General features: G+C 47.6%; 1 protein-coding gene across 8 annotated transcripts in view; it reads left to right on the top strand.

Moving 5' to 3' along the window:
* LOC119389576 (mitoguardin) overlaps positions 1 to 25,295 on the top strand; it is a 500,148-nt gene that overhangs the window by 320,592 nt on the left and 154,261 nt on the right. For 6 of the 8 annotated variants that reach the window (XM_037656926.2, XM_037656941.2, XM_037656907.2 and 3 more), the window contains one exon: positions 1,420 to 1,473. The exons of the other annotated variants lie outside the window; for them this stretch is intronic. In XM_037656926.2, the coding sequence (XP_037512854.1) occupies positions 1,420 to 1,473 (54 nt within the window). The remainder of the gene's footprint in view (positions 1 to 1,419; positions 1,474 to 25,295) is intronic. 8 annotated transcript variants of the gene reach the window in all.

The following is a 25,295-nucleotide window of genomic DNA, read 5'->3' as shown; positions in this document are numbered from 1 at the left end:
GGCGGGCAGCGTCTTCCTCCTAAAAACGATATAAGGAGGGAGCTTGTGCCCGTCCGCTGTGCAGCACAGCATCACAGTCGCGCGCTGCTTTTCATAGCCCGCAGAGCGCACCTTCACTTCCTTGGCCCCTTTTTCTGAGACTGTGTACGCCACCGGCATATCAAAATACACCGGCGTTTGGTCCGCGTTGCTGATTTGGCCTAGCAGATACGCTCTCGCTTCTCTCTTCCGAAGCACGAAACGCTGGAACTCGACCAACTTCTCTTCATAGTCAGCCAGTAACTTTTGGGCGATTGAGGTGCGACGACGGAGGCTGAAGCCAAAGCGCTTCATGAATTTCTGCAGCCAGCCTCGGCTGGCTTTGAAGTCTGCCGCCGTAACACCTTGCTCCCTTGAAAGCGCCCTCGCCGTCGCCTGGAGCACTTCCGTTGTCACTGGAAGGGCAGCTGCTCGCTGCGTCCGAACGAAGTCGGCCAATGCCGTCTCCATTTCAGGGTGACGGCCTTTCCGTGGACCGGTAAAAAGCCATCCTCGTTGCGGCGCACGCGAAGAGCTTCTCCCGTTGGCTCCTCCAGCGACGAACATTCTTTCCAAAGTCCCGCCCGGCTTGAACGTTGGAGGACGACTCCGCGGCTAGCACAACTTTCCTTTATAGGCCGCACTATAATGACTACGCTCATATGGCACCATTGAGCTACGCCACACACAGTCCACTCGAAGCGAGACACGAACTGACGAACGGCTCGCCTCAACACCTCGCCACAAGATAAAAATGGCGGCCTCGCGTGCGTACTTAAGCCGGGTGTTGGCTCGGCTACTAACGGCTACAATACTGTCTAGGTGGCGCTAGTTTGCAACACTTTTCTCGATGAAAAATGACGCGTTTTTCAAAATCCTCGAATCTAAGCCAACCCTGGAGTTTGATACAAAGAAATTCCGAAAAAACTATCGGCCTAGATTCGAATAAATACGGTATGCCTTGCATGAAAGGTCGAATTTCAGTTTAACGAAGTTCAATATAACGAAGTAAGTTGCTGCTTTTACCAACTTCGCTATATTGAGGTTTAACTTTTCTCTGTACTACTTAAATGGGATTAAGTTCTTATATTTTTTAACGTGCGCACTAGAGAGTGACATCATCGAGCGACATGGTCTCTACCGATCTTGACATAAAACAAAGTTCTATTTCACTCAGGGAATTTTAGCAAAAACACTCAGGGAAAACCTGGAAAACTCAGGGAATTTAGAAATGTCAACTCGGTAGACACCCTGAGTATAGAGGACACTAAGCTGAAATGAATGATTGAGAGCAGCTGCCTGAATTTTTCAAGGAACATGAAAACAACCAGCATGTGCATCTCAGACTTGCATCATTATGCAACAACATTTTTTTCCTTGTGATGCATTTTTGTTGTGCAGGCGCTGTCTGCAGCAATTTGGTCTCTCTTCAAGGCCAAGAAGGGGCTGCTTCCCGTGAGTACAGGTTGTCTCTTCAAACGAAGCTGATGGGCGGCAAGAGCTGCTTGTTTTGCATCCAGTGTAATGCCACATTTTCTGCCTAATAATAATGAGAACTAACAGAAAATAATGCCAAGGAAAGTATAGGGGATGTTTGTAATAATTGGGATATAAATGTGAAGAAAGTAAAGAGGACGAAAAGATAACTTGCCACCAGCAGGGACCGAACCTGCAACTTTTGAATAACGCGTCTGATGCTCTACCACTGGGCTACGGCGGCGGTCATCCCCCCGTCCACTTTATAGGGTATATATGTGCATATAAACCAAGGAGTGTTAGTCAGTGCCGATCGCAGCCATGGCGGCAAGTGTGGAACACTCTTTTTCTGCCTTTTGGCGTCACGTAGCACGTGATTTTTCTTTTTTTTTACGATCTGGCAGCTGACCAATAATTTCTCGCATACTACCTGCAGGCACCAAGTCTGCCAGAACGAGACCCTCGCAATGAATGAAGGAAAGAAGGTGACTTTTAAGGGCTCATTTTTTTTTCTTTGTTAGACACAATATTAATGAGAACTAACAGACAATAAAGGAGTAACAGCGCGAACACACACTCACAAGAGAGACGACACGGACACGGGCACGGTGTGTCTGTGTAGTCTCTCTTGTGGGTGGGTGTTCGCGCTGTTACTCCCTTAATCTACAATGAACCAACTCACCCAGAAAGAAGTATTAATGTAACAGGCAATAATGCCAAGGAAAGTATAAGGGATGCTATTTGTAATAATTGGGATAGAAATGTGAAGAAAGTAAAGTGGACGAAAAGATAACTTGCCGGTCCCTGCTGGTGGCAAGTTATCTTTTCGTCCACTTTACTTTCTTCACATTTATATCCCAGTTATTACAAATAACATCCCTTATACTTTCCTTGGCATTATTGTCTTTTAGTTCTCATTAATATTGTGTCTAACAAAGAAAAAAACAAGCCCTTAAAAGTCATCTTCTTTCCTTCATTTTCTGCCTAAAGCACATTGAACCTGTCAAAGGAGTACTGACATGAATGTTAGAAATTTTCATATTATTGCTCTAAGTAAAAACACTGGTGTCGAGAATTCTAAAAACAGTGTCATGGTGCCTCGGAACGCGTGGAATATATATTTAATATTACGGCCTTAAAAAACCACTTTTGGTTTCGACATCGAGGGGGCGGTTTCACAGTGATTTGTCAACACAGTCTGACATACATAAGTCACGTGGGGAATATAACTCTTGACTTACTACAGCATCGGCCATGTCATCTGCTGTCAGCTTCATGTTGTGCACATAAATATCGATGAGTGAATTGTCCAGCGACACCGACGGCGATTTCGGCTTCATGCAGGACCCAAAGTTCGCAAACCCAGCAAACTGTGTTGACTCGTCATGATAATGTCCATTGCGGTGGGGCTTGCAGCTGCTACGCAACGAAAACTTTAAAATCAAACTAAAATATTTTATACGCGTTCCCTGGCTCCGTTCTGGGAAGAGCGTTAACTCTGCATGCCAAGGAAACAAAAAGTGCCTCTTTTGTGATGCCTCAAAATCGTGTCAGTACTCCTTAAGGTGGATTACTATTTCGTCTACAAGCCACAATTTCCAGGTGGGTATAATTAGAAAGATCCCTGATTGTCTTTCATTATTGACTTACGTGCAAATTGAGCAGCAATCCCAGAACCAGCGCCATTTACTATATGTATCCAAGATTTGCTGAAAGATGCATTGGAAGTGCAGTGAAAAGGACTACCATGAACTTTTTGACATGTGCGATTGGCAACTGTTAGCTGGAGCATGCATGCAAGACTGGATATCTTAAAAATGGTGCTGAACGAAGAATTTTTGCTAGCTTCCATTGTACATTTGCTATGTGCACCCAAGTCTAAGTAATTGAGAGAGTTGTGAAAGAAAAAGGGAGAGTTGGGCTAGTTGGTTTGCGTTCATATTGAACAGTGAAAAAGACGTAGGAGACAGAAAGACTTGACAACACAAGTGCTGACTGACAACTGATTGCTTTATTCAAGCGAAACAGAGATGGGAGAAGAAAGAACAAAACATGCGCACGCAACCTATGCGCATGACAAAAGACTACACTTCTAACATCATCATGTCTTCTCCAAGTACGTCAACTCGCAATCAAGTAACGCAATCGACGGTGCGCTGACACACGTGTCACCGTTCTTGTAGATAGCGAAGGCTTCAGCTGTCTCTCTCTTATGCGAGAATCCGTGTGTCTATAAACGGTGGTCATGCGATAGAATTCTGGGGTGCAACCCCAGGCGGCACCGTGGGCAGACAAATGGGAGAACGGCGCACCCTTTAAAGAGCTATGGTGCTCTTGTAGGCGAATGTTGAGGCAGCGCCCCGTTTGCCCCACATAAACCTTACCGCATGGAAACAGAATGGAATAAACAACATTGTTTTTGCAAGGGACAAATGGCATGCAGTGCTTGACTGTGCACGTTCTGCTAGACGACATATTCACACTCTTGGACAACTTATCAATTCTGGCACACAAGCTGTTATAGCTTATTTTGGCGGAAAAGTGAACATCAACGTTGAACTTGTCGGCAATCTTTTTATACGGTGAGAAATACCATGAATAGACGGAATCACTGCTAGCCTCTTACCCTTTCCCAATTTGCATTACTTAGTTCTACAAGAGCAGTTGTCAGTCAGCGCTCGTGTTGTCAAGTCTTTCTGTGTCCTACGTCTTTTGCGCTGTGTCACTATGAAGTTGTGAAAGAGCCTGGAAGGCTTACACCAAGTAAAAATGAGTTGGGTAGGCCTGAATATATTTGGCACCTCAGGGAGCAGTCTGTGGGGTGGGCCACATTCGAATGTTTTCAAGCAGCTGACTCTGCCGTATGATGACCTCACATATTGTTGAGAAGGCTGCTTGCAGACTTTGTCAAAGAGCAGGTGTTGCTAAAGAACTGCTCTTGGGCATAGTAAGCCTACTCCACAAATGGTTCTGATGTCATGTCCATTCATTTATCATGTAGGTCATATCTCTTGGCTTTAAAGGGGCCCTGCGACACAAATTAAGCATGTGCTGTTGTTGTGGGAGGCGGCGATACCACAGTGCAAGCGAGAACACATAAGGCAGAGTAGCTATAATTTTATTTGACTTGAACAACCACGTTCTGCTCCAACCGTAGCAACGCACAATGGTGATCGTATTCACCAGCGATACTGACACTAATGGCATTGGGTTCCGATTTGCTTGGCATGCCAGGTTGCATGTAAAATTTGTGTGGTTACATGCGACCATTATGCTTTTAAAAATACAACATAAACACATTTTTTTTGCTTTGAATATGATCAGGGGTGCAGCAGCTGCGACAATCGCGACAATTTGATACAACTCCTTATTTTGTGTGCCTAGCTGAGCCAAAACGATGAAATTTGTTAAAATTGCACCACGTTGCGCCAAACTGCCCGACCAGGATCAAATTTTAACGCGAAAGTGTTTTATGCAAGTGTTTTATGCCGGGGTCCACCACGGCTCCACTGACGTATTTCCATCACGGATATGACGTTGTAAAATATAAAGACTAACAGTGGGCAAAGAAAAAAACCAGAAGAAAAAAATCCGTCACCGGGAATCGAACTTACGACCCCTCGCTCCGCAGCGCGTAGCGCGAAACGATTCGGCCACAGACGGCACGCTCTTCGCAATGCTAACGGCGAGCTATTTATATACACCATTTGCCGGTGGCGATACTCGGAGATCCGTGTTACAGCGTGTTTTCGTCATCAGTAGTGAGATGGCGCGAAGGGCTCGAAGAGCGCGCTTTAAAAGTCGCCGCCGTTGCGACGAGCGCCCGCCTCTACAGGGCGTGGTCGCTCATGCGTGCACTTATATCGTGATCGCGGTGGTTCGTACGTCTTTGCGTTGAGAACACGAAGGTCACTTGGCCCACTGCAGCGGCCGCTTTTGCGAAAGGAGTGCGGTGCTCATGCAGAAATCAGTTACAAATCAGTTCGCTCTCATCCTGTGTATGTTCGTTCCACACGTCCTTTCTGCTTGAGCAGCGCGTTGCAAGTTTCGAGCTGCTTGCCGTTCTTCGCGTGACAATACAATTTGTTACTGTAGCATTCATTCCTTCGCCCTTGGGGCGAAAGAATGCACAGCAAACGCTCAACTACGTCAGTGAAGACACGTTTCACTTTCGTGTTATACCGATTCCTATGACAGAGGGATCAGCCATGTTTTTGTAGCGTTAGCTACACCTGCCTAGCCAGAGCCAATTTCGCGTGGAGCGTCATGTGCCGTGCTGCGCATGCGCGAGGATCAGTGATGTCACACAGCTGGGTCACCGGAGCTGGCATCTCACGTGCTCTCCGACACCGGCACGCGTGGCTCGCTGCTGCTGGTCTGCGCCGCATTCGAGAGGAGTGACGTCAAGAGGAGTGGCGCCAGCGCGCGTGCCGCTATTCGCCTTCGCTGTGCAGTCGCCGCCTGATACTGCGCCGGGGCCGCTTGGTAGCGCCTCTGACTGGCGTTTGCAGGTGGGTAACGCCATGGAGAAGAAGAGCGCAAATGCTGCTCGACGGCGCAGAAGAGCCGAGAAGCTTATCTCATCACATCCCGAAGTAGTTGCCTGCCAATTAGCGGTTACTGTGTTGGGGCCATAGAGACGGCAGCGTATTACTTCACTGACCACCGAGCCGTCTTTGTGGCAATAGAGAAGCAACCTGACGTTGAGCAAAAATAAATATTCATGTGCCACATAATACGTATACCGTGTGTGTGTGTCATTGGAGCAGCAGTAAGCATGACAATGAAGCTAATCCTAGACAATCTGGAAAGCTAAGAATAATTAGCTGAACCTTTGCTAACGCTACGTATATCCTGGCATAACCGAGCTAAGCCACTGCAATTTTTTTTCTCAGTTACGCTAATTTTAGCAAGAAATGGAAGCCGCGTTAGCCAGCTGCAGTTTGGACATGATCATCCAATCCGAACACACATACCCTGACCATAATCCTAACCCACCAAGAAAGAAAAGAAAAAAGGGGACCATGAGGTGATGCGAAGCCGGAGCGCTTGCACGATTGCGTTCCGTTGGCGTTCGTTGGGCATGCTACCGACCTGGCGTCGTGGAACGCGAATAATTCTGACAGGGCGAGCGGGCAACGCGGTCGACAGGCGTGCGAGAGGGGGGTAGCGTAGGAGAGGAGAGAGAGGAGGAGGGGACGCGCATGCACTGGCGCTCATCGTGGCGTTGCGCAGGAGAGAATTTCGGCATGTCTATAGCCCGCGTTTCAGAGGAAGAGTGGAGAGGAGGAGGAGAGAGGGGAAGTGGAGGGGAAAAGGGGAGAGGGGGAAGGTGAAGTGGAGAGGGGGAGGTGAGAGGCGAAGTGGAGAGGAGGCGTGTGGAGAGGGTATACACAGGCGCAATAAGGGTGGTCACGCCGCACACCACCACCGGTTTGAACTCCGCTATAAGATGCTTCGCATCTAAAAACACAGTGTTTCTAAAATTTCCTGGCCTTCTATCGCATGTAGAACTCTGAAGCCACTTTTGCCGCAATACATCAGTGCCTTGCAAAAAAGCGAACTAAGATTTAGAAGGAGCTATTGGTACTAGCTGTCACGGGACACAACACAATTTGTTCCTTGATTTGTCACGCGTGCACGTGCCTTATAATAGACCTCTACCGGCCTACGTCACTCACGCCCCGTGACGTCAGGTCATGTGACCTCTCTGCGCACGTGCAACGGCGGTGGTTGGCAAAACACTCCCGCTTAAACGGCCGCTCGCGGCCGTTTAAATGAATGGATATATATGAAAATTGGTATGACGAGACATTTCTGTGTGACGAACATAACTGACACGTGGCAACATGAAAGTCATGACATGCATGTCATGTACGACATGGTTTACATGCCACACTCGTGGCGCACTCGCGGCCGTTTCGCTAAATTAATATATACCAAAATTGTTATTGTGCGACGTGACTGTATGAAAAACATGAATAACAGGTGGTAACATGAAAACCATGACATGCATGTCATGTATGACATGATTTACATGCCTCGCTCATGGTGCTTTTGCGGCCGTTTCGCTTGCTTCATATACACCAAAATTGGTATTGCGTGATGTGACTGTATGGCGAACATAAATGACAGGTCTTAACATGCGAATCATGTTATGCATGTCATGTAAAGTATGATTTACATGACACTGTCATGGTGCGCTTCCGGCCGTTTTGTTAACTGGATATATACCAAAATTGGTATGGCATGACACGAGTGCGTGATGAACATAATTGACAGGTCATGCATTGTATATACCAGAATATACGTTTCATTGGCATGGTATATACCAGGTTTTGCATGCATGCGTGCATAGGAAACATGCCATATACAGTGGAACTTCGATTATACGACTTTCAGGGGACCGCGCAAAATCGTCGTATAATCCGGGCGTCGTATAATCGAAAAACCGAGAATATAGGCAGTGACGGTCATTTTTGCCCCACAACAGTGGGCACATAATGCCTAAGAAAGTCCGCGGCACAAACGTACGCTGCTCCGAGGAACGTAGATTAAATTAATTGAAAAAATGACAACCACGCATTTTATCGGAGGTGTGAACGAACCTTTATTTCTCACCTTTTAAAAAAATCTGTGATTTTCTTCTGAGAGTTTGCCCAGCCACGACGCATCAGCTTTCTTTCGATAGCTGCAACATCTGGCAGCAAGTCGCCGATCTCATCGCGTGCGCAAGCAAACCGCCGAATGTGGTCGACGTAGCACAACACGTCCGCGTAAGTCGGAACGGACACGCTAGCCTCTGCAGCGTCGTCCATCTCTTCCTCGTCGGAAGTTCCCGCAGTGTCGGGACGCACAGTTTCGATAACGTCATCCAGCGACACTTCACTGCACACTGCAACGTCGTCGTCGGCACCAACATAGTCCGCGAAAGATCCAGGCAGCTCCAGGCTGCCGAACTCTGGTTCATCGTCAACAGGCAGTGCAGCTTCACTGGTAGAACAAGCACCACTTCTATTAAAGCCGCAGTGCCTGAAGGAGTTGGCGATAGTTTCTGGCGTGACTGCGTCCCATGCACTAGCAATGTAGTGCATTGCGTCAAGCACAGAAAGCTTCTTATCCAACTGCTTGCGTTCCATGCCCGCCAGCCGACGCTGCACCAGAAACTTCCGATATTTCTGTTTCATGCACTTGATGACGCCAGCGTCAAGTGGCTGCAGCTGGCTAGTGCAATTGGGGGGCAGAAATACAACTTTCACATTTCTCAAATGCGACATATCTGATGGATGGCATGGCGCATTGTCAAGCAGAAGAAGAATCTTTCTGTTCTTAGCCCCCATTTTGGAGTCCAGCTGCTGCAGATATGTAGAAAACATAGCAGCCGTCATCCAGGCTTTCCGGTTGAACGTGTACTGGCACGGCAGCCTTTTCAAATTCTTGAAGCATCGCGGCTTCTCAAACTTGCCGATCACGAGGGCAGGAAGCTTTTCAGAGCCGTCTTCATTAGCGCAAAGCAATACGGTAAGACGCTCTTTGCTTCGCTTACCCCCGTGACAGCTCTCTCCTTTGAATGCCAATGTCTGTTCTGGCTGCATATTATAAAATAATCCAGTTTCGTCTGCGTTGAACACGTCGGACGGTTTGTATTCCCGTATCAATTCCGGCAGCAATGCAGTCCACTTTTCTACAGTGTCGGAGCTGACTGACGCGCTCTCTCCACAGCAGCGGCTGTACACAACTCCACTGCGTTTTTTAAAGCGATCCAACCAGCCATTGGAGGCTTTAAAGTCGTCAATGCCGCAGCGCAATGCAACTGTCTCAGCCTTCTCCTTCAAAATTGCGCCATCCACGGCGATTCCTGAACTGCGGGCCTGACGCAACCACTCAACGAGGGCCTTCTCCATGGCAGCATATTTTCCATCTTTCGCGGCCTTCCTGTTCAGGCCGAACTTTGCCGCATTTAGTAGGATGCTGTCCTTCTTCGCGAGGATCGTTTTCAGCGACGACTCGGGAATGTTCAGGTCGCGGGCAATGCTGGCCTTTGTTGCTCCGTTCCGCTTCTCTGCCTCCTCGATTATGCGAAGCTTTTCTCCGAGCGTCAGCGGTTTTCGGTTCCGCGACATTGCGAGACGCAGCACTCGCAACCAAAAGTTCGAAAGCTTCCTCGCACACCAATGACCGAACACAGAAAATTTTGCACGTGGACACAGCAGCTGCGGCGCAGCACAACCAACCGATGAGGCAAACACGTGAAAGAATGGCTGAATGGCAGCACGGCAGTAGGCCTATTCGATTTGCAAGCTTCGACCAATCGCGAGCGGCTAAAACGCCCCAGCCCTCTGGTAGCTAGACAGCGGCGAGTTCCGGTTCCCGCGGCTGTCGCAAACATTGGCTCAACAATCGCCGTTCAACACGTCCGGTATAACGACACGAAATGTAGTGAAAGTTATCGTATACTAGAAAGCGAGCTCGAGATTATCTGCCATGTTATCTGCTCACAACGGTCACTGCGGTCACAACGGTCACGGTCACTACAAAACCACCCAAAAGAAGAGAGAGAAAAAAAAAAAAAAGGCGACAACGGAAGTGCGCAGTGCAATGCGACAAAACGAATGCGCTCCGGCTGGCTCCGGCCAACGTTGGCTCTGGCTAGCTATGGCCGACCGCGTGTCGAAAAATTGAAGAGGCCCTGTGGTGGCAGCGCGGATACGAACTCGGTTCCTCGGTTTCCCGACTTTTTTCGCCCGGCCGCAGTGTGTTTGCGTGCCAGCCCGCGTCATCGTAGGTCTTTTTTTTTCTCGGACAGTCCAGCAAAGCGTCGTACGAGGCGGGGCCGGCGTAAAATTGCGTCGTACAATTGAGGTTTTTAATACATTATTTCTATGGGGGTTTTGCCGGGACCAAGCCAATTCGTCGTAAAACGCGGGTCGTCGCAGGACCGGGGGACGTATAATCGAAGTTCCACTGTATGGTGAACTAGATGCCATGGCATGAATGATTTCATTTGGCTCAAAGACAAGGCGATGTATGCAGCTCTTTGCTGGCTGCTTCGCATTACATCGATTCCCACAGTGCGTGAGATCTGCCGGATTTTTCTCTTTTGAACCTTTTCCTTCATCTTTCGGTTCCAAGATTATTTGTGGTATGTGTCAAAGAACATATAAATGTGTCGTGGACTGCGTGACGAAAAATTTGCCACGCTGCTGGCTGTTTAACTTGGAGAAGTGAACCCACGTGGTGGTCTGTGCGAGGAACAGCGGCATCGTCTTCGAAAATGTGCCGCGTTTACTGTGGCGTGTAGTGTGCGTTGAGAGGCAGCAACGATATCGGTTCACCTTTGCGGACGTTGAAACTGACAATATTGTGTGTGGTGTGTGCTGTGTGAATAACGATGCATCTTGTTTGCGAAAACATTGGCGTGCTTTGTGTCTAACAGGGCCATTTGCAGTGACCGGTTGTCGACGGAACATCAGGATTGGACATTTTATTTGATGCGATGATCTGCGAGTATGTACATCTTAGTGTTTGTGCTGCGTGCACAAAAAAAAACTGTGCATGATGTCCGGGCTGAAAGGCAAGACTACGCATGAGCTACCAGCGTGTTTTAGCATTGCCGAACATGCATGTACGGTTTACCACGGCGAATACCCAGAACCACACGCGTATCGCCTTTTATTGGAGATGTACATCTTAATGGAAGCAGTGGAGATTCTTGTTTGTCATATTCTAGTTAGCTTATCTTTACGGCTCGATATTTATGAAGTGACATTCCGAGTTAGTGTACCAAGTCTAAAGGAGGGGAGTAAGTATGGAAACACGTTCTAGGCATAAGATACAGCGAAGAAACCGCGCAAGAGATTATTTATAATTGAATTATTATGTTTAAATCTCAAAACTGCTCAGTGGATTATGAGGAACGCCGTAGGGGAAAACTTCGCTTTAATTTTCACGGGAATTTGTTAACCTCAACCGAACGCACGCCAATGAGTGTTTCCTTCACTTTTTTTTTTCATTCACCTCCGATGAGAATTTTGCGCCGTCAGTGAGAATCTAATCCGTGACCTCGGGCACAATAGCCGCCAATGCTGTACACCGTTTAAAACTGAAGTGCAGATTTCGCGACGGAAATTGAGTACGTTCACATCCATGCCATGCTAATATTTCTCCAAGCACCAGTCGTCGTGAAAATGTACAACGTTCGCTTTCGAAGAGCATAAGATTTTTTTATGGCAGTCATCCACGACGAGCAAATCATTACATGTTGACCTAACAGAATCGTTCATTATAAGCAGTGACTTTTCCTTTTAACAGCTGTGAGTTCAGAAAATAGCAATTCGCAAAAACCTCTATCGAAGTAACGCAGACACACGCAGCGCTGCTATGCAGAAAGATCCCGCCGGCGGAACTTTCTTGCCAACCAGCGCCTGCTCCGAAGGCGGGACTTGGGGGCGGGACACTGCCAGTGACGTCACACTGTTTGCAAACTGGGAGAGGTCTATTACTAGTACTAGGCCCCGCCACGGTGGTCTAGTGGTTATGGCGCTCGACTGCTGACCCGAAGGTCGCGGGATCGAATCCCGGCCGCGGCGGCTGCATTTTCGATGGAGGCGAAAATGTTTGAGGCCCGTGTACTTAGATTTAGGTGCACGTTAAAGAACCCCAGGTGGTCGAAATTTCCGGAGCCCTCCACTACAGCGTCTCTCATAATCATATCATGGTTTTGGGACGTTAACCCCAGATATTATTATTACTAGTACTAGTGTGATGGCGGACACCTGAAAAAATTACTGGCGATTATTTAGAGCTGTGTATGACGTTTCTGTGGCCCTGACAAACAATATAAAAAAGTAGACCCAGGGTGTCTGCCGACCGGGAGTTCTCAGGGATTTGGGATAGTCTGGAAATACTCAGGGAAATTTTGCTCCCATCAGGGAAAATCCACAGTAACTTTATTGAAAGAGAACGAAAGTCGCGGTAACGCTGGCTCAAGGGTTTGTGAACGCATTTTTGTGAACGCAGACAACGCGAAGCTGCCCCAAGATTACAAAATCGAACGCTGGGACAGCCAGCGTAAACGTAAACAAACGCTGCCGCCGTGGCAGCAAACGAAACTTTGCGCCGCATGCGCGTTGGTTTTTCTGCATTGCCCGCTTGAAAATATGTGGCTAGGTTTGCTGAAGAGCTGAAGTAGTATTCTCGAGCATACGGATTTGGGATACAATCACGTACGTTCGCAAAAGCGTGCGCAACTCGCCCCGTCCGCGAACAAAACAGCCAGCTGGCGCACGGCGCCACGAAAGTGATGCAAGGTGAGCTACCGCGCCGCTAACGGCTTAACCAGCTCACGTCTGCTTAGTACGTGTAACAGTTGCTGCACAACACGACGCGAAAATCTCGCGAAAGTGATCGTGTCCCCAAAAGAGCTCGAGGATCTATCGCCTACTACGTCGCACACACGCGTTGACCAGCTTGCGTTTTGTCATAACTTGAGACATGCGGCGGTATGGGTACCACGAGTGCGCGTTATATCTAAAATATGGTGGCTAGAGTGGGAAGTGTGACGGGCGCTGTATCCCCGCCGTGGGAGAGCGATGCGCGGCACGCAATGAAAGTTCTGGCCGCCGCAAGGGGCGCTGGTGTAGTAGTAGGTGCTCGCGCTCGCCGCGCTTGCTTTGGCTCGTCTGGACTCGTTCGTTCTCTCTGTGCTGTGCCGTCACCTTGTTCGGATGCCTTGCCTTCGCTGTCGTCGTTTGTTTATCCGCCACTATACCCACATGTTCTGCGAACCATGCCGTCAAATCGCACAAGTACATGATTCGTCCCTGGCTGTAAAGGCGGGTATAGATCGTGCTCGGAGAAGCTTTCGGTCTTTAAAGCCCGGAATGGTCTCGAGGCGAGAGCATTGAGCTCGAAATATTAAGCGGACTGACAAAGAGCTGTCGAGGGGCAGCGTTGTTTGCGAGCGGCATTTCGACGTGAGTTTCATCGGAAGGACATACCAACACATAATAAACGGTGAGGTTGTTGAGATACCCTGCGTTTGTCAGAAGACGCTGTGCCTACGGTGTTTCCGAACGCACCGCGAAGTAATTTACCAAAAAAAGAAAAGCAGACAGGAGTGTCCAAAGGGAGCGCCAAAAACTTGAAGTTGTGGAGGGTCAAGTAATTTGACCTCTTAACGTGATAGGGGAGCATGTGATAACAAATGCCTGACATAATTATGGGATGACAAATGTGTGATAAATAAACATGTCCTTGCATGTATTTAGTATGCATCTAAAGCCGTAAGTTAACAGAAATCATTGGTCCTTGCAAAGATAGAACTATCGCTAAAATAATAAATAAATGCTCAGTATCAAAGAGCCTCCAGCTGCAGCATTCCGATCTCCACTTCAATTTTCTCAAGGAAAAGGAGCCGGAAATTGTAAATGCTTTGAACATTTCGCGCTCAAGAGCACTTCAATTTTCTCAAGGAAAAGTAGCCGGAAAATGTAAATGCTTTGAACATTTCGCGCTCAAGAGAACCCCCTACAATACAGAGGAAATGGAGGGGGAGGTGGGTGCGGACTAAGAGAGAAAAAAAAGCGCGCTGCACTGCAGCCAGTATACTCGCTATGAACGATTGTAAACAGTTTACACTTGACCAAGAGGAAAGAACACTTTAAAGTCAGCTGAGCTATGCAGCCGAGCAAGTGGTTTAGTTCAACTGAAGCAGATTATAAATATGGTAAAAGCAGCGCAAAAGGAATATGATAATAAGAATGACACAGAACCAGCGCTGAACAGTTCAGCGCCTGTCCTGTGTCGTTCTTCTCGTGTTGTCGTCTTTTTGCGCTGCTTTTACCATGAAAATCATCCAACTAGCCCAGTTTTTGCACACTGTAGCAGATTAAACATGTCGAAGCAAACCGATATTAAGACACATTTAAATATGAAAACATGGAGGCACGCCAGTTCCGTCTGGTTTAAAAGCATTCTTGTTTTCTTTTTTTTTTCCTCTTGCTATACACCGCTAAGAACTTGCAACACATGCTTCTTAGCGAAACAAACACGTAGCGCCTTTAACAACACGGGTGCGGGGTATAAGCGATTATTAGAAACAAGTGAAACTAACGTCTAGCGGTCATACGCAAAGCAGGCAAATGCCGCCGCAAGCATGGGATGGATGGATGCTATGAGCGTCCCTTTATAACGGGGCGGTGACATGTCTGCCACCAGGCTCGAAGGATAAAAAAAAGAAAAAAAAGAAAAAACTTCCTTGTTTCATGTTGTCCTAATGCCTTATCTACATTGATTAAATCTATGTTATTATAACAAAAAATATAAATTCACAGTCCATCTCTCTGCCTCTTAAGGCAGAATAACCTTTTTTCCCCAATTATTATTTTTGTACTCCATCTCTACTTTTCTGCCACCAATACTCTAACCGTCTCTTACTTATTTCTATCGCGGGCGTGTTCAGCTTTCCATTGTTGTCCCTAAAACCCAAGGCTTCATGTAGACTCGTGCCCACACGTATACCTGGGTGAATATCGCCACATTCAATCAGTACATGTTCCATCGTTTCCTTAGTTCCCCCGCAGCATGTACAATGTTCTTCTTCGTTACTGAATCTCGCTTTATAACTACGCGTTCTCAGGCAGCCCGACCTTGCTTCAAACAGTAAAGCGCTTCCCCTTGAATTATCATAAAACCTTTCCCTCCTTATTTCGTTTTTTTCCTTTTCGGTAGTTACTCAGAGCCGGCTTCTTTTCCATCGCTGTCATCCAATAAGTCTTCTCCGCCTCTCTGACCTTCCGCTTAATGCTCCTTGTTGCCATATCGCCCCGCACTGCCAGCCGTATATTTACTGGTGAGCCTCCTAGTTCTTTTTCTCCACTGCGTGTCAACGCTTTTTCTATACAAATACCTGAAAACCTTCTCTGCCCATCTACTCTTCTTCATTTTCCTCAGCCTCTCTTCGAATCTCATTTTGCTCTGCGCTTCCCTCACTTCAAAGCCTGTCCATCCCATATCACCCTTCACCGCCTCATTTGTCGTCTTCCCGTGAGCGCCCAAGGCGAGGCGGCCCACCGTCCTTTGATTTACATCCATTCCTGCTTGCACCTCTGACTTCATGCACACCACTGAGTTCCCAAATGTAAGCCCCGGAACCATCACACCCTTCCACAGCCCTCGAAGCACCTCGTACCTATTGTATCCCCATAAAGCTGTGTGCTTCATAATTGCAGCATTCCTCTTTCCCTTTGCTACCGATGCTTTCTCTTGTACCTCCATATATCTATCTCCCTCATTTACCCATACTCCGAGGTACTTGTACTCGCTTACCCTCAGTATTTTTTGGCCCTGTATTAAGACCGTATGGTCTCCGTGATCATTGAATATCATCAATCCACATTTTGTTGCACTAAATCCTAGTCCTAGAGCCTCACACTCCCTTCCGCATATATCTGCCAGTCGCTGTATATCATCTTGACTGTCCGCAAATAAGACAATATCATCAGCATAAAATAGACCTGGAAGCTTCTGCTCAACCATCGCTCCGACCTGTTTGTGTGACAAATTAAATCCAATGTTGCTACCTTCTAGCGCTTTTTCCATCCTCGCCATGTACAGCATGAATAACAGCGGGGACAAAGGGCATCCCTGTCTCAGCCCCTTGCTAATTTCAACGCTGTCCTTGCTACTTATTCCTTCCCATTCTATACAAACTGTATTTTCTCGGTATATTTCTCTCAAAAGCTGTACACAGTCGTCACCTATGCCCACTTCCTTCAATATATCCCACAAAATTTCCTGATTAACGTTGTCATACGCCCCGGTGATATCTAGATAAGCTACGTATAAGGGCCTGTTTTCTATTTTAGATATTTCTATACACTGGGTAAGAACAAACAGATTATCGTCTAACCGCCTGTCGATTCGAAATCCATTCTGAAGTTCTCCCAAAATATCATTTTGTTCTACCCACGCTTCTATTTTTAATTTTACTGCCTGCATCGCCAACCTGTATAGCACCGATGTAATTGTTAGGGTCTATACGAGCGAATGTTATCTTTTTCTCCCTTGCCTTTATAGATTAAGTTCATTCTACTTTTTCGCCAACTGTCTGGTATTTCCCTCTCCTGTAAGCACTTTTCTACGGCTTTCAGCAGTGCTTCTTTAGTGTTATGTCCGAGTTCGTTAATGAGGCTGACGGGAACCCCATCTAAGCCCGGAGAAGTGCGCTTAGGAATTTTTCCTTCGGCCTTCTTCCAATTGAAATTCTCTAGTACTACATCTTCGTCGGTTGCTCTCCTTTGCGTACTTTTACTCACCGGGGGAATCCCCTGGGGGACCTTTTTAAACGAATCGGCTGTTATCTTTCGAATGTAACCTAGCGCTTCATATCCTTCGAATTTATTTCCTCCTTCATCTACCATATGTTGTTGCATTGTGACAGACTTCCTACCCAGCGCTTTTAGGTGGCTCCAAAATATCCTAGGCGCGGCCTTCTTCTTTTCGCGAATCTCTGTCATCCAGCGTTCACTTTCACCTTTAATTTTTGCCTCGACTAATTTCTGCACAATGGATTTTTGCTCTAAATATATTTCCCATATTTGGTTAACTTCGTCCTGTGGCCGCTTCTCCTTTTTTGCCTGTCTGTGCTCCCGTGATGCCTGACGTCGCATCTCGATCGCTTCCCGGATTTCTTTGTTCCACCAACTTTTTGGCTTTTTCTTTCCTTTCCAACAAATAGTTTTCTTCTCTATTTCCATTTCTTTCGTGATTACATGTAGCAGCTCACTATACTTCCAGTCTTTGCCTGGTAGTTCGTCTACTTTTTCCTCGACTCTTGCGGCTATATTTGTTATTTGTTTGTCATTAGATACGAGCTGCCAAACTTTGATTCTATGTTCTTATTTTCAGTTTTATATCCCATTTGTAATATATGCGTTTATGATCACTACCCAAGCTGTTAATGCCTTCTTCGTCTATTCTCATGTCTCTAAGTTTGTCATATATTCCTTCTGTCATGAGACAGTAATCAATGCTCGATTGCCTGTTTCCGACTTCCCACGTGATCTGCCCCTCACACTTAGGCCCCACGTTAACTATCTCAAGACTATGTTGCTCGCAGAGATCTAGCAATAACTTGCCATTGGTGTCTGAATATCCGTCAAGGTCATGAATGTGAGCGTTCATGTCCCCTAGAAGGATTATTTCGGCATCATGACCAAATTCTTTAATATCGGTGCTTATGCATTTCACTATCTCCAGATTCTTTTCTCTGCAGTTATTCCCCGTCCACAAGTAAGCTACACCTAGCCACGTTTTCTTTCCACCTACTGTGCCCGAAACCTATATGTGCTCTGAACACGTTTGTTTCACTCTCTCCCATTTTGTTCTGCTATGAATTAGCATTCCAACCCCCCCACCTCTCCTTTCTGATGTGATCCTGTTACATCCTTCCCAAACATAATTTTCAATATGTGGTGGCTCTTCCAAGTCTCTAAGGTGTGTTTCTGTAACCGCATAAACACCTATCTGTTCCTTGTTTAACTGTCCCTCAATCTCTAACCATTTTGCCTTTTTTCTGCCACCCTGCATGTTAATGTAACTAATTGCAACACGCGCCTTCTCCCTTCTTTTACCTTTTCTCTGTTTTTTCGCTATACTACCTGTCAAAGAGTCCCCCTGGTTGTTTTCCTCATTACAAGCTACCTTGGGCACCGAAGGGCCCGCGTGCCCCCCAAAAAAGCTACTGCGCGTCCTGCAAGACGCCACCCCACCTCATGGCCAAGCCTCCTATCGAAGTGTATTCCGTCTCTTCGAAAACCACCCCACCTGTGCACCTCTCTGTTTATTTCCACTACCTCGATGCCTTTCTCTCGACTAATTCGCCATATCTCTTTGTTTGCGACGACAACCGCTCTTTGCAAGCTGATATTTCGCACTGGTACTTCCGATATTGTGCATACCACTATCTGCACCTGAGGGGAAATGGCGCGCATGTCATCGACCCCTTTCGCCAATGTGGTCGCTAGTTCGGCTGATTCTTTACTCAAGACGTCGTTTAGACCTCCCGCGATTATCACGAGGTTACGTCCATTAGACTTAGTTGCGAGTTCTGCGCTAGCTTGTCTCATCACTGATCCCAGCCTATGTCCCGGGAACTTCCCTATTAAAACTCGTTTGTCGCCTCTCACCCTTTCCTCGATTGCTTCTGCGCATGTAGCTAAATTCGAGCCCCCGGCGATTATCACGTGATCCGACTTTTCTGCTGGACTCTCCCGCACCTGGCCACTGCCCCGGTTATTAGCGCGTGCTACTGCTGTTGTTTTGTCCCCTCCCGTTCCCAAGACTACTTCGCGGAAAGTGGGTCCTGTGACCCTTGCACCTGTCTTTTCCAAACCTGTTTCCCCCTTCGCGCCTACCACTGTCGGGGTCGATGCCCCATTGTTGCCGCTGTCGCTTGCTACCTTTGCTGGCATGGCTACCTTTGCTAATCCCTCCTCGGCTGACTTAAGCCTTTCCGCCATAGCCATCATTTTTTCCCGCTCTGTCGCTACCGCTTTCTCCAGCTCGGAGATTCTCACCTTGAGCTCATTCTGGGCGGCCATCATTATTTCCATTTTCGCCTCTAACTCGCATTGCTTACACTTGGCGTCAGCTGTCTCTGTCGTCTCATCCTCACAAACCTCTATTTTCCGCCCCATTCCGCATCCTGAACACTTTACGGTCTTTTTGACCATGGCTATAGATCGTTCACACGGTGGATTAGATACAAGCCAAATGATATCACAAAACTCCGCAAGTACGTTACACGTCTAAGCACCTGTGCACCTTTCAGCCACGTGGTGGCCGAACAAACAAATATTAAAAAAAAAAAACACCCGAGGCGACTGTCACACCACTTTGTACCAACAGTACAAAGTTGTAAGCTCTATTAAGCTGCAATCTAGTGGATTAACTAAAAAAACAAGCTCGAATCATGCAAAAAAAAAAAGAACACTTATCTGACGCTGTCATTCCGGAGCCCACGAAAAACACGTCCGTCCTCTAGCAGCACCAAACACGAAGTGTTTGGTGCTGCTACGGCGCAGCTACGGCGCAGGTAGCGCCACCTGGTGTGACCGCCATCTTTCATTGGGAATTCGTACAGCCCTCCGCTCTCGCCCGTCACACTTCCCCCTCTAGCCACCGTAATCTAAAATAAACTTCTGTGTGACGCGTCTTCGACTCGTTTTGGCTGATGTTGCCTGAGCCTCTTTTCCAGTCCTAAGTGGCACTCCAGAAATCTCATGTACTAGCTCAACTTTTATTTGAGCTACTAGGTGATAACCGCGTGCATACTGCATGTAATTATTACTAAGAGGTGGAAAAAGACAAAGCCGACGATGAAATAAGCAACAAAAGGATGTATACCTTTCTGAATTCATCTTCGTTTTTTCACATCGACGCGTCGTAGCATAACATAATACTATACCTCATATACTGGCCCGTAGATCGAAGTACGCTCGCACGCCGTTCGCGACCAACAAGGATCACACAAAAAACAATGTCGCGATCGCTTTTATTCGATCAGTGCATTTTATCAACATCGAAGACCTAGTTGAAATAGTTAAGTTCTGACGGGGTTCACGCACGCAAACATACGACGGAGCGAAATAGGTAGTTCGATCACAATCGTCTCAGCTAAATGCACATAAAGCACACACGACACCACAATCGAATACTACTACGAAAAAATAAACTCGAAAGGGGTCTCCATGCGTTCGTACGAACGTGTACATAACTTTTGGGACATGTGCACGACGCAGTTAGCATGGTTAGAACGCGACAGTTCACCGCGTTGTTCACGGAAGGAAACTTCACGGGACACATAAGAAAAGCAATAAACATTAGCTCCAAATGCTCACCGCCACTCGTAATCGCGCCATCTCGCACGGCGGAACGGCACCGAGCGGCCCGAGCGTAAGTAGCTAAAGTGGTTGCTTGGGCGAGTTGGTACGACATCACATAAAAAACAGCGCTAAAAACGGCGGACAAGAGAAAGAAGGACACAGACGGAGGCGCTGACTTACAACAAGATTTATTTGCTAGCACCGCGCAATATATAGCGTAAGGACAAGCAAAGGTGTAGTCCGCAAGCGCTCGCATTGCAATCCGTCGAGTCCTCACAAAGATGGCGGCGAGCGCGTATCGTCTCTTTTCGGCGTCTGCTAGCCCGAAACCTTCCAGAGAGCTTCCACGACTAAATTGTCCTGGAAGGTTCTGGCGACCCTCGGGCTCCCCGCGGGTCGCCAGAACCGTCCAACCCATGAAAAACAAACGCCAACCGGAAGTGCACCGCGGGGGGGTCGGAGCAACCCGAGAAAAACGAGCGCGCTCAGAGATGAAACGAGCCGACCGTCTCCTTCGCGCGATGGCCACATGGAGATAGGAGCCGGAGGGTTGGGGAGGGGGGGGGGGGGGCGGCGTGATTCCGACAGGAAGTGCGTACTTTGTACCAGCGGGTGTGGTCGCGTGTGCCGCGGTATCTTTAGAGGGGATCAGCAGACGGCTCATACCTTTGTAGGTGTTTTCCAACGCCCACACAAAAATTTGTGTGGGCGTTGAAAAATGGCAAAAGACATTGCTACTCAAGGAAGAAATGAAGGCAGAGCTGTTAACGATAAAAGAAGAGATGAAACAAGAGATGAAATCTTTTCGCGATTCTCTTAGAAGGGATTTACGAAATGAAATCTGTGAGCTAAAAAATTAACAGCGTCAAATGACGGAAAGCCTTGACTTTACCCTCACTTCAGTTGAGGAGTACAAAAGAAACTGGACGATGTGATTACAAAGCACAGAGATCTTGAAAGTGAAAATGCTGCTCTTTGTGCTGAGCGTAAATGTCTTGAGAGCAAGGGCAGGGATCTTGAAACAAGGCTTGTTCTTGCTGAGCAGTACTCGAGGAAGGCAAACCTCGAAATACAATGTGTACTGAAACAAGACAATGAATCTGTTATTAATATTGTCTCTAAGATTGGCAGTGCCAAAAGTGAGCACATAACTGCAGGTGATATTGAGGTTTGTCATCGGGTGCCTAGCTGAGACAGCGGCAGAAGTAATATCATCGTCCAATTTAAGTCTCGTGCAAAGCGAGGCAGCATTTTCTTCAGAGAGCAAAATGAGCTCGTCTGACTAACAAAGATGTTGGACTGACCAGTGAAAATGCTATCTATGTGAACGAGCATCTTTGCCCAGCCTTAAAGAAACTTATAGCTCTTGCTGTGAAGAAAAAAGCATGAATACAAATGGAAATGCGTCTGGTCATTTAACGGGAAAATCTTTGCGAAGCAATCTGACGATACGCCCGCCGTGCACGTTCCGAATGAGCATGATTGATAAGGTTTTTCGGGGTCGTCATATGCAACTGCGTAGGCAGGTGACAGGCTAGGCTGAACACTATGCCGTATCATCAAAAATGGATAACGACTGCGCATACATAAAATAGCGTCACCTTCTGGTATTAAATCTGATGACTGCCTTGCCTGTCTTGCCAATCAGTTTTGCATATTAACACTCGCTCTGCAATTAATAAAGAGGACGACATTTTGCTTTTTTTAGAGCAACTCTCATTCAAAGTGGGTGTTCTTATGCTGTCTGAAACCTGGTATACGAATAGTAGTAGCAAGTCGAAACTGCCTGGATATGACAGTTGCTTTTCCAATCGATCGGATAAACGTGGAGGGGGTGTTGCGCTTTATGTGCGTCACGAGTAAAGGGGGCACGTGATGCGTACCGGACGGCGGAATGCGTCGATGGTGTGCAGAGAACGGAAAAGTACCCGATGGTATGCACTCCCGCCACGTCCACGCACACCATTAGCCGGGGAAGGGCGCGTGCCACGCGACCAGAGCTGAGGTGAGGGACCCCAGAAGAGGAAGCTAGCATTGTTCGGAGGAGTTGGCGAAGAGCAAGGTGGTGCAAGCCAGCGTCGCGCCCGCAACGAGAGCAGCAGGGCCCAGTTCTGGAGGAAGCGGCACGAGAGGCTCGGGAGGGTGGCCGTCGACCTTCCCGGGCTTGCGGCAGCCTCATCACAGCAGTTCGCAGGGCACCTACGGCACTACCCCTGCTCGACGAGACGCCTCCAGCTCACTGACAATCCCCGGAGAGCCACGTCGGCAAGTTAGAGCCAGTGGCACTGAGGAGGAGACAAAAGGTAGGCCTAACCGGGCGAGACCGACGTTGTCGACGAAAGACCGAAGTATCGGCGATGAAGTCGACCAGCGAGGAGTCTGATCAACAACGACGACTCTGAGACGTCGACAGGAGCTTCGACGACGGGACAGGGCGTCGACATGGGCTCCGAATCGAGGCAGCGAACGCTCCGAAGAACGTTCGATTCGGATGGATGGGATGGATGGATGGATGGATGTATACGGCTGTGCCCTTTAGATCGGGCGGCGGCTCACGCCACCTAGCCATAAAGTTAAGTACTATCATGATGTATTGAAGGATTGCATTTCACTCGTGCCTTGATTGTATCCACCAATCGGTTAGCCTCCTCCTGGTTATTTCTACTCGTTTAAAGTCTATTTTGCCTTCACTGTCCCTAAATCTCAATGCTTTGAAAAATTCCGCGCCATTATCTTGGACTGTAGGGTGAAGCCCTTTACAGAACATTATCAAATGTTCAGCCGTTTCCTCCTCCTCTCCACACGCACTACATAACGTGTCTGTGCCTTCGTATTTGGCTCGGTACGTCTTGGTCCGCAATACTCCCGTCCTGGCCTCAAACAGCAGAGAACTACCCCGAGAATTATCGTAGATCTTTTCTTTTGCAATTTCCTGCTTGAAAGTTCAGTAGGTCTCCAGTGATGATTTCGTAGGCATCCCCATTTTCCACATGTCCCTCTCTGTTTCCTTCACCTTCTTCTTAACCGATGTTTCCTTTTGGCTTGGTATTCTGCTGTTGTCTAAATACTTGCTTGACAATTTTCGAGTTCACTTCCTCCATTTAGTATCAACATTCTTCATGCACAAGTAGCTGAAAACTTTCCTAGCCCAACGCTCCTCTCCCATTTTTCTCAATCGCTCCTCAAATTCTATCTTGCTGCTAGCTTCCCTGCCCTCGAACGATGTCCATCCCATGTCACCCTGTACCCCCTGATTTGGGGTATTCCCGTGTGCTCCCAAAGCAAGCCTACCTATGCCACGTTGTTTAATTTCCAATCTTGCTTGAACCTCTGATCTCATGCACAAGACCGCATTGCCGAACGTCAAACCTGGGACCATTACCCCTTTCCAAATCCCTCTCACAACGTCATACCTATTGTAGTTCCACAGTGCCCTATTTTTCATTACAGCTGCATTCCTGTTGCCCTTAGTCATTAGGTATCTTTCGTGCTCCCTTAGGTACTCAGCCCCGTTGTTTATCCATAGGCCCAGATATTTGTATTTATCCACTATCTCCAGCGTGATTTCCTGTATCTTATGCTCACTGCCTTCATTATCATTAAGAATCATGATTGCCGATTTTTCCCTACTGAACTTCAAATTAGCGAGACTGAGACACCATAGTGGCCAGACTTTTGAGTCACGCGGAGCTAAGCGTAGCTCGAATGCTTTGTGATGTTAGTGATTGCGCTGTAGCTTAGTATTTTCCTAAAATGTGTTATTGTTTGCTGTAAATTTTGAGTGTGAATTTTGTTTGCCGTGCCACAATGGTCACACGACTTTCCTTCTCTCTCCCAACTCCATCCCACGTTGCAAGCGCTCAAGAGATACGTTACATAAGTGGCGAGCCTGTGCCAGGATTTTTCCAGCGTTTGGCCCAGTCGCATATCGTCGAGGGTTGCAAGGAGGGATTGGGAGAAGTTGGCGGCCGTGGCCAAAGGCGTAGGAATGGACAAGGAGGACGCGACGAAGTTTTTTGAGAACGCTCAGAAAGAGCACGAAATTGAGTACGAGCGTGAGAAGGAGCGTGCGCGGGAACAGCACGAGCGAGATTCTCGAGCTTAAGTTGAAGTTAGCAGAAATGAATGCTTGTCCGCGCACTGACCCTAGTAACTCGAGTACCCCCACGACAGCGTGCATATTTGCATCGCGAGTACCCCCACGACAGCGATGCATATTTGCATTGTTTCGAAAGGATTGCGATCGGGCAGGGCTGGGAGGAAAGCAAGGGGGCCAATGCTCTGAGTCTGTGTCTCGTGGGAAAGGCATTGAGCGTGTTCGGCCGCATACCGGCACAAGAATCGCTAGACTATGATCTGGTAAAGAAAACTTTATTAGAGAGGTTCAGGCTGACTGCCGAGGCTTTTTGGGAAAAGTTTCAGTCTTGTAGACCTGAGAGCTCTGAGACTGGCAAACAGTTTGTCTGCCGACTTTCTAGTATTTCGATCGCTGGATGGAATTGTCAGACACAGAAAAAACGTACGATGGCGTCCGCGATAAAATAGTTGGCGAGCAATTCCTCAACCGTTGCAGCAGTAAGCTGGCTGTATTTTTGAAGGAAAGAAAGGTGGGCATGGTGGAGGAAATGGCAAGGCAGGCTGACCAGTTTATGGAAGCTCAAGGGTTTTTACTTAGTTTCCACAGCGCGACTGGACGCGGACGGAGAAGGAACACGCAAACACACACACAGCGCTGACTTTCAACTGGAATGTTTATTTTTCATATGCACGTGACGCTTATATAGACACTATATAACTTTCGTGACATAAGTACAATGTCACGAAAGTTATTTCCGGACACCTTGCCATTCACTGCCAAAGATGTGGCTGTTTTCCAATTTTTGATAAAACTAGTATTCTCAACAGGGCAAGAGA

The sequence above is a fragment of the Rhipicephalus sanguineus genome, chromosome 1 (assembly GCF_013339695.2).
Source record: "Rhipicephalus sanguineus isolate Rsan-2018 chromosome 1, BIME_Rsan_1.4, whole genome shotgun sequence".
Lineage (NCBI taxonomy): Eukaryota > Metazoa > Arthropoda > Arachnida > Ixodida > Ixodidae > Rhipicephalus > Rhipicephalus sanguineus.
The sequence above is the reverse complement of the archived record's forward strand: the minus strand, read 5'-3'. Positions and strand labels throughout refer to the sequence as shown.